The sequence below is a fragment of the Hyla sarda genome, chromosome 8 (genome assembly GCF_029499605.1).
Source record: "Hyla sarda isolate aHylSar1 chromosome 8, aHylSar1.hap1, whole genome shotgun sequence".
NCBI lineage: Eukaryota > Metazoa > Chordata > Amphibia > Anura > Hylidae > Hyla > Hyla sarda.
Genome location: NC_079196.1, coordinates 227,993,175 through 228,004,362, shown reverse-complemented (window position 1 = coordinate 228,004,362; position 11,188 = coordinate 227,993,175). Strand labels below are relative to the sequence as shown.

The 11,188-nt window shown below is 41.7% G+C and overlaps 1 protein-coding gene across 4 annotated transcripts in view; it reads left to right on the top strand.

The window, feature by feature from the left end:
* The window catches only part of LOC130283977 (nuclear factor 7, brain-like), a 168,709-nt gene that overhangs the window by 34,387 nt on the left and 123,134 nt on the right, over positions 1-11,188 (top strand). Inside the window, exon 1 of one of the 4 annotated variants that reach the window (XM_056533806.1) lies at positions 1,126-1,651. The exons of 2 other annotated variants lie outside the window; for them this stretch is intronic. In XM_056533806.1, the coding sequence (XP_056389781.1) occupies positions 1,447-1,651 (205 nt within the window). In that variant the 5' untranslated portion in view covers positions 1,126-1,446. Of the gene's footprint in view, positions 1-1,125; positions 1,652-11,188 lie in introns of those variants that run through there. One more of the 4 variants, XM_056533805.1, reaches the window with a different exon arrangement.

Here is an 11,188-nt window from a genome sequence, read left to right as displayed (position 1 = left end):
TATATACAGCCCGTGCAGAGTTATACACAGAACACGAATATATATACAGCCTGTGCAGTTATACAGTACACAGAACACTAATATATATATATATATATATATATATATATATATACAGCCTGTGCAGTTATACACAGAACACTAATATATATACAGCCTGTGCAGAGTTATACACAGTACACGAATATATAAATATATATATACAGCCTGTGCAGTTATACACAGAACACTAATAAATATACAGCCTGTGCAGAGTTATACACAGAACACTAATATATATATATATATACAGCCTGTGCAGTTATATAGTACACAGAACACTAATATATATATATATATATATATATATATATATATACAGCCTGTGCAGAGTTATACACAGAACACTAATATATATATACAGCCTGTGCAGAGTTATACACAGAACACTAATATATATATATACAGCCTGTGCAGAGTTATACACAGAACACTAATATATATATATATATAGCCTGTGCAGAGTTATACACAGAACACTAATATATATACAGCCTGTGCAGTTATACAGTACACAGAACACTAATATATATATATATATATATACAGCCTGTGCAGTTATACACAGAACACTAATATATATACAGCCTGTGCAGTTATACACAGTACACGAATATATAAATATATATATACAGCCTGTGCAGTTATACACAGAACACAAATATACAGCCTGTGCAGAGTTATACACAGAACACTAATATATATATATACAGCATGTGCAGAGTTATACACAGAACACTAATATATATATATATATATATACAGCCTGTGCAGTTATATAGTACACAGAACACTAATATATATATATATATATATATATACAGCCTGTGCAGAGTTATACACAGAACACTAATATATATACAGCCTGTGCAGAGTTATACACAGAACACTAATATATATATATATACAGCCTGTGCAGAGTTATACACAGAACACTTATAGGAATCATTCCCAGTCTGTGAAGTATGTCTCCACTTTCTCCTCTTCCCCTTTCACAAATGGAGATCATCCCCAGCCCGTGCACTTTGTCATCCTTCCATTCAGAGAACACAGGCGGAGCTCAGTGAGGGGAGATGATGGAGACCTGTACATCCGCTCTCCCCTCCTCCTATAGTTGTAACCTCGGAGATCTGAGGGGAAGGGCGGAAGCAAGGCTGCACGGGGCGCAGATTTGCACTTCACAGCGGCGCATGCGCAGTCGGTCCAGAAGAGTTGTCGCGGTGCAGGATCCGGGGTACACTGCACTTTCCGCCGCTACACGCCGCTCTCCTGCCCGTCCACTCCGCTCTCCCGCCCGTCACCCGGTCTCCAGGCGCCCCTTGTGAGGTGTGAGGTGATTGTTTCCAGGCCCCCCGCCGCCTGTACCCGTCTTTCCCGCGCTCTCCCGGATCACGTGTTCCCGCCGTTATGGCCTCCACAGCGCAGCCCGAAATCTCCTCAGAGCTGGAGAAGAAAGAGGTGACCGGGGAGGAGGCGGACAACAACCCCGAGGAGCCCATGGACGAGGAAGACGACGAAAACGATGACGGGGCAGACGACGGGGACGTGGAGGAAGATGTGGTCGTCCAGATCGGGGCCACCTACTCGTGCCGGAGGCAGGACGGGACCTACCGTGAGTGATATATATACTGCTATATACTGCCCCTATATATACTGCAGGAATGGACCTACCGTGAGTGATATATACTGCCCCTATATACACCGCTATATACTGCAGGAATGGACCTACCGTGAGTGATATATATACTGCCCCTATATACACCGCTATATACTGCAGGACGGGACCTACCGTGAGTGATATATATACTGCTATATACTGCCCCTATATATATACCACTATATACTGCAGGAATGGACCTACCGTGAGTGATATATATACTGCCCCTATATACACCGCTATATACTGCAGGAATGGACCTACCGTGAGTGATATATATACTGCCCCTATATACACCGCTATATACTGCAGGACGGGACCTACCGTGAGTGATATATATACTGCTATATACTGCCCCTATATATACCGCTATATACTGCAGGAATGGACCTACCGTGAGTGATATATATACTGCCCCTATATACACCGCTATATACTGCAGGAATGGACCTACCGTGAGTGATATATATACTGCCCCTATATACACCGCTATATACTGCAGGACGGGACCTACCGTGAGTGATATATATACTGCCCCCATATATACCGCCATATACTACCCCTATATATACCGCCATATACTGCAGGACGGGACCTACCGTGAGTGATATATATACTGCTATATACTGCCCCTATATATACCGCTATATACTGCAGGAATGGACCTACCGTGAGTGATATATATACTGCCCCTATATACACCGCTATATACTGCAGGACGGGACCTACCGTGAGTGATATATATACTGCTATATACTGCCGTCATATACTGCAGGACGGGACCTACCGTGAGTGATATATATATATATTATATACTGCTGGACGAGAACTACCATGATTGATATATACTGCCCCTATATGTATCCATTTATAATGCAGGACGGGACCTACCGTGATATATACTGTTATATACTGCCCCTATATATACCGCTATATACTGCAGGACGGGACCTACCGTGAGTGATATATACTGCTATATACTGCCCCTATATAGACTGCAGGACGGGACCTACCGATATATATATATATATATATACTGTTATATACTGCCCCTATATATACTGCTATATACTGCAGGACGGGACCTACCGTGAGTGATATATATACTGCTATATACTGCCCCTATATATACTGCTATATACTGCAGGACGGGACCTACTGTGAGTGATATATATATATATATATATATCTAACACTGCCCCAATATATACTGCAGGACGGGACCTACAGTGAGTGATATATATATATATATATATCTAACACTGCCCCAATATATACAGCAGGACGGGACCTACAGTGAGTGATATATATTATATACTGCAGGGCGAGAACTACCGTGATTGATATATATACTGCTATATACTGCCCCTATATGTATCCCTATATAATGCAGGACGGGACCTACCGTGAGATATAGATAATGTGTACTCAGGTAGAATACAGACATGGTTGCACATCTACAATCTTGTATAATGATCTGATTGCTTCTCAGCATAATTTCAAAAACTAACAGGTTGTTAGCATATACGTTTTGATCAAAAAGTACAAGCCCACTCGCCACGTCAAGGCCACCTATCCAGAGTGGGTCCCTAACGTCCCTAGCATAAAATGGCGCAGCACTGGGCGGCGACCACCACCACCGCCGCGACACCAATGCCCACAGGGGGAGGAACGACCCACTGGCAGAGCGGCCCCAATGCCACTCAAACCAGTCCATGGGCCGCACCTCCCCACAGACACGGCAGCAACGGACGCCGCACATCACCACACCAGTGTGAACAAGGTGTAATGGCTCACTTACCATACTCTCCCAGTCAAACTGGGAGGCTGCAAGGAAAGAAAAGGCCCATATGTAGCTAACTACTACTTATATAGGGTGACTGGGAGAGTATGGTAAGTGAGCTATTACACCTTGTTCACACTGGTGTGGTGATGTGCGGCGTCCGTTGCTGCAGTGTCTGTGGGGGGGTGCAACCCATAGACTGGTGTGAGTGGCATTGGGGCCGCTTTGCCAGTGGGTCGTTTTCACCCAACCCAACCCCCCGTGGGCACTGGTGTCGCGGCGGTGGTGGTCGCCCCCCAGTGATATACCATTGTATGCTAGGGACGTTGGGGACCCGCTCTAAATAGGTGGGCTTGTACTTTTTGATCAAAACGTATATACTAACAACCTGTTAGTTTTTGATATTATGCTGAGAAGCAATCAGATCATTATACAAGATTGTAGATGTGCGACCATGTCTGTTTTCTACCCGAATTCACACATATATATATTGCTATATACTGCAGGACAGGACCTTCTGTGATATATATATATATATATATATATATATATATATATATATATATATATATACTGCCCCTGTATATACTGCTATGTACTGCCCCTGTATATACTGCTATGTACTGCCCCTGTATATACTGCTATGTACTGCCCCTATATATACACCGCCATATACTGCAGGACGGAACCTACCGTGAGTGATATATATACTGCTATATACTGCCCCTGTATATACCCCTATATACTGCAGGACGGGACCTACCGTGAGTGGTATATACTGCTATATACTGCCCCTATATATACACCGCTATATACTGCTCCTATATATACCGCTGTATACTGCAGGATAGTACCTACCAGGAGTGATAGATAGAGATATATATATATCTCTATCTATCTATTAATGATCCCTCAACATACGGTGGTAATCCGTTCCAAATGCATATATACTGCCCCTATATGTACCGCTATATACTGCAGGACAGGACCTACCGTCTGTGATAGATATATACTGCCCCTATATATACTACAGGACGGGACCTACCGTCAGTGATATATATACACCGCTATATACTGCCCCTATATATACCCATATATTCTGCAGGAGGGGCCTACTGTGAGTGATATATACTGCAGGACGGGACCTACCGTAAGTGATAAATACTTCCCCTATATATACTCCTATGTACTGCTGGACGGTACATACATACACACACTTTGCCCCAATATATACCCCTATATACTGCCGGATGGGACCTACCGTAAGTGATATATATATATATATATATATATATATATATATATATCCCGCTATATACTGCCCACTATACATTCCCATTCATACTGCAGGACGGGATCTACCGTGAGTGATATATACTGCCCCCTATATATACACCACTATATACTGCAGGACGGGTTGTGTGTGTGTGTATATTCCCAGGACAGGACCTACCGTAAGTGATATATATATATACACCGCTATATATATCCTATATACTGCAGGACGGGACCTACTGTGAGTGATATATATACTGCCCCCTATATATACACCACTATATACTGCAGGACGGGACGGGTTGTGTGTGTGTGTGTATATTCCCAGGACAGGACCTACCGTAAGTGATATATATACACCGCTATATATATCCTATATACTACAGGTGACAGGACAAAGATAGATATATACTGCTATTACAGGAGGACGGGACCTACCATGCGTGATACACCGCTCCAAAAAATAAAGGGAGCATTAAGATAATACATCCTAGATCTGAATGAACTAATCGTTTACGTAGTTGAATGCGCGGACAACAAAATCCACACAAAAATTATCAATGGAAATCAAATGTATCAACCCATGGAGGTCTGGATATGGAGTCACACTCAAAATCACAGTGGAAAACCGCACTACAGGCTGATCCAACTTTATGTAATGTCTTTAACCCCTTGGGGACGGAGGGTTTTCCAGTTTTTTCATTTTCGTTTTTTTCTCCTCACTTTTTGAAAATCATAACCCTTTCAATTTATATAGAATTCATTTTGTATTACTTCTGTAAAAAAAATCATAACTAGATGCAGGAAAATGTATATGTTTAAAATTGTCATCTTCTGACCCCTCTAACTTTTTTATTTTTCCGCGTATGGTGCGGTATGAGGGCTCATTTTTTGCACCGTGATCTGAAGTTTTTAGCTGTACCATTTTTGTATTGATGGGACTTTTTGATCACTTTTTATTCATTTTTGTATGATATAAAAAGTCACCAAAAAATATGCTATTTTGGAATTTTTTGGCGCGTACGCCATTGACCGTGCAGTTTAACCCCTTAACGACGCAGGACGTATATTTACGTCCTGCGTCGGCTCCCGCGATATGAAGCGGGATCGCGCCGCGATCCTGCATCATATTGCGTCGGTCCCGGCGCTCATCAACGGCCGGGACCCGCGGCTAATACCACACATCGCCGATCGCAGCGATGTGCGGTATTAACCCTTTAGAAGCGGCGGTCAAAGCTGACCGCCGCTTCTAAAGTGAAAATGAAAGTGACCCGGCTGCTCAGTCGGGCTGTTCGGGACCGCCGCGGTGAAATCGCGGCGTCCCGAACAGCTGACCGGACACCGGGAGGGCCCTTACCTGCCTCCTCGGTGTCCGATCGACGAATGACTGCTCCGTGCCTGAGATCCAGGCAGGAGCAGTCAAGCGCCGATAATGCTGATCACAGGCGTGTTAATACACGCCAGTGATCAGCATAGGAGATCAGTGTGTGCAGTGTTATAGGTCCCTATGGGAGCTATAACACTGCAAAAAAATGTGAAAAAAGTGTTAATAAAGGTCATTTAACCCCTTCCCTAATAAGTTTGAATCACCCCCCTTTTCCCATAAAAAAAATAAAAGTGTAAAAAAAATAAACATGTGGTATCGCCGCGTGCGTAAATGTCCGAACTATAAAAATATATCATTAATTAAACCGCACGGTCAATGGCGTACGCGCAAAAAAATTACAAAGTCCAAAAAAGGGTATTTTGGTCACATTTTATACCATTAAAAAAATGAATAAAAAGTAATCAAAAAGTCCGATCAAAAGAAAAATCATACCGATAAAAACTTCAGATCACGGCGCAAAAAATTAGTCCTCATACCGCCCTGTACATGGAAAAATAAAAGTTATAGGGGTCAGAAGATGACATTTTTAAACGTATAAATTTTCCTGCATGTAGTTATGATTTTTTTTCCAGAAGTGCGACAAAATCAAACCTATATAAGTAGGGGATCATTTTAACCGTATGAACCTACAGAATAATAAGGTGTAATTTTTACCGAAATATGCACTGCGTAGAAATGGAAGCCCCCAAAAGTTACAAAATGGCGTTTTTTTTATTTTGTCGCACAATGATTTTTTTTTCCGTTTCGCCGTGCATTTTTGGGTAAAATGACTGTCACTGCAAAGTAGAATTGGCGACGCAAAAAATAAGCCATAATATGGATTTTTAGGTGGAAAATTGAAAGGGTTATGATTTTTAAAAGGTAAGGAGGAAAAAACGAAAGTGCAAAAACAGAAAAACCCTGAGTCCTTAAGGGGTTAATTAACGATATATTTTTATAATTCTGACATTTCCGCACATGGCGATACCACATGTTTATTTACAGGTTTTTGTTTTTTTTTTATTGGGAAAAGGGGGGTGATTCGAACTTTAATTAGGGAAGGGGTTAAATGATCTTCACTTTTATTTTTTTTTTTCTATTTTTTTTGCAGTGTTATAGCTCCCATAAAGGGCTAAGACACTGCACACACTGATCTTTTACATTGATCAATGGTTTCTCATAGGAAACAATTGATCAATGATTCTGCCGCTTGACTGCTCATGCCTGGATCTCAGGCACTGTGCAGTCATTCAGCGATCGGACAGCATGGAGGAAGGTAGGGACCCTCCTGCTGTCTTTAAAGCTGTTCGGGATGCCGCGATTTCATCTTGCCTCCAGCAGTAGGTGGCAGTATATAGCGGTATGTATCTATCATTCCAGATAGGTCCCATCCTGCCATCTGCAGTATCTAGGGGACAGTATATAGGGGTACATAGCAGTATGTGGCGATCCTGCAAGCTGAGTGATAGATATATACTGCCCCCTATATACCACTATATACTGTAGGAGGCAGGATGGGACCTACTGTGAGTGCTAGATATATATACTGCCATATACCCCTGTATACTGTTTTATTGTACTGGTTAGCGACGGCGGCCATGTTTTCTAGTTCCACAAAATGAATATTTTACATCCATAAACTGAACCCAATGCAGTCAGTGACCGGTTGATAATGTTCTTCTGTCTGTACACTGCAGTATATATCAGTATTACACTCTGATGGGCAGCTGACACATACCGACACCACACAGGGAGAGGTTATGTGAGCCTCATTGTTTTACACCAGAAGGGGCAGGGCTATTGTTTGCCTTCATTTAACCTCTTAAGGACGTAGGGTGTACCTGTACGCCCTACGCCAGGTCCTAGTGTTTAAAACGGGGTCACGCCGGGTCGGTCCCGGCTGCTAATCATTGCCGGGACCCTGGGCTAACAGCGCGTGGCATCGATCGTTGTGCCGCGCACTGTTAACCCTTCAACTTTGATCGCCGTGTCTGAAAGCGAAAGTAAATGCTTCCCAGTAGCTCAGTCGGGCTGATCGGGACATGTCCCCTTATAGTATATACTACAAATGGCATTATATGCTATAAGGGGTATTATTATATAGTTTATGGCACATACCTAGCCGCATACCTCCCAACTTTTGCTGAGAGCAAAGAGGGACAAGCCACGCCCCTGACCACACTCATAGCCACGCCCCTAACCACGCCTGCACCTGCAGAATGGGAATACTTCTTAACAGCAACAATGTTGTCACAACCCTCATCATTACCACAATAGACTATATAGGTGATTACATACAGTTATATCAGGTAACGTCTTCTCCGATCAGCGTACTTCACTTACCTTTTTCTTCTCCAGCTCAGACGGCCATGATGATTTCCTCCGGCTATGACTCCTCTAGTGAACATGGTGGGAAAAGACATTTTAGGCTTTGGACTTTTTCCAATAACTATAATGCCCCAAGCTGTAATAATGTCCCCCACATTAGGTAGGCAGCAGATGTCCCCCACATTAGGTAGGCAGCAGATGTCCCCCACATTAGGTAGGCAGCAGATGTCCCCCACATTAGGTAGGCAGCAAATGTCCCCCACATTAGGTAGGCACTTCATACCTAAAGTGAATAAGCCTTGGATAAAAGTGGACATACAAATGCAGTGCCTGTGAAGTGTTTTGTCTGCATGTGAATGGGTCTATATAGCTGAGAGTACAGAGCCTCTAGCTAGACGCAAGGGAGCCACCCATAGTTGTTTTACACCAGCTGTCTGTTTCCTCATAGATGGCAATTTCTCCCATAGTAGGTGGCAATGTCCCCCAGGGTAGGCGGCGGCAGTTCCTATAAGGGGCATTATTTTTATATACTATAAGGGTAATTATATAATAATAATTCCTCTTATATAATCCCTTTATAGTATATAATAATAATGTCCCCTTTAGTATACACTATAAGAGGCATTACATATAAGGGGCATTATTATTATATACTATAAGATATATTATATAATAAAAATGTTCCTTATATTATATAATAATGCTACTTATAGTTTATCATAATAATAATGCCCTTTATAGTATATATTAAAGCCCCTTATAGTATATGCTATATTGGGCATTATATACTATAAAGGGCATTACATACTATATACTATAAGGGGTTTTAGATACTATAAGGGGCTTTATTATATACAATATACTATAAGGGACTTAATTGTATATTATAAAGGAAATAATAATTATAATAATGTCCTTTTATAATATATAATAAAACACCTTAAGGAATATAGTATGTAATGCCCTTTTATAGTATATAATGCCCAATATAGCATATACTATAAATATATTATATAATATAAGTGGTATTATAAACTATAAGATGCATATTATATAATTTGTTAGCATTTTATGGTATATAATACCCCTTTTAGTATATCATACCATGTATAATATCCCTTATAAAACATAATGCCCCTTTACTCAATAGTATTGCAAAAACTATAGTAAGCAATTGTAAGCAGAAAACATGTTATACTTACTATAGAAACCACCGACGTCTTTCTTCTCTCCTGTCTTCTTTCTTTACTCTCGTGTCTTCTGCTTTCCTGTATTCTCTTCATTCACTGCCGTCTGTCCTGCTCCTCGCGACGTTGTAAGCAATGACAGGAAGTTGCGCGGAGCATGTGACGGCGGGAAGAAGGGGGAAATTAGTTACATAGTTACATAGTTAGTATGGTTGAAAAAAGACATACGTCCATCAAGTCCAACCAGGGGATTGAAGGGAAGGATGTAAGGGGATAAGGGAAAGGGATGTAGTTTTATAATTCTGCATAAGCATTAATGTTATTTTGTTCCAGGAATGTATCTAACCCTGCTTTAAAGCTGTTAATTGTTCCTGCTGTGACCAGTTCCTGAGGTAGACCGTTCCATAAATTCACAGTCCTCACGGTAAAGAAGGCGTGCCGCCCCTTTAGACTAAACCTTTTCTTCTCCAGACGGAGGGAGTGCCCCCTCGTCCTTTGGGGGGGTTTAACCTGGAACAGTTTTTCTCCATATTTTTTGTATGGGCCATTTATATACTTATATACGTTTATCATATCCCCCCTTAAACGTCTCTTCTCAAGACTAAACAATTGTAACTCCTTTAATCGCTCCTCATAGCTAAGATGTTCCATGCCCCATATTAGTTTAGTCGCGCGTCTCTGCACCCTTTCCAACTCCGCAGTGTCCCTTTTATGAACAGGCGACCAAAACTGAACAGCATATTCCAGGTGAGGCCGTACCAATGCTTTATAAAGGGGGAGTATTATGTCCCTGCCCCTCGAGTCCATGCCTCTTTTGATACATGACAATATCCTGCCGGCTTTGGAAGCAGCAGCCTGACATTGTGCTATTTTGTAGTCTGTGATCTACAAGTCACCCAGATCCTTCTCTACCAGTGACTCTGACAGTTTAATCCCCCCTAAGACATACGATGCTGCAGGTTATTAGTACCCAGATGCATAACTTTACATTTATCCACATTGAACCTCATTTGCCAAGTGGATGCCCAGACACTTAGTCTATCCAAGTCATCTTGTAACTTATGCACATCCTCTATAGACTGTACTGTGCTACAAAGCTTGGTGTCATCTGCAAAGATAGAAACAGAGCTGTTAATACCATCCTCTATATCATTGATAAATAAATTAAACAGCAGCGGGCCCAGTACTGAACCTTGGGGTACACCACTAATAACCGGGGACCAATCAGAGTACGAATCATTTACCACCACTCTCTGGGTACGATCTATGAGCCAGTGTTCAATCCAGTTACAAACTAAAGTTTCCAAGCCCAAGGACCTTAACTTACCTGTCAGACGTCTGTGAGGGACAGTATCAAATGCTTTGGCAAAATCCAGAAACACTATATCCACAGCCATTCCTCTGTCAAGGCTTCTACTCACCTCTTCATAAAAGCAAATTAGATTGGTTTGACAACTTCTATCCTTAGTAAACCCATGCTGGCTATCACTTATAATACTATTATCCCCTATGTATTCCTGTATGTAATCCCTTATAAGTCCTTCAAACAATTT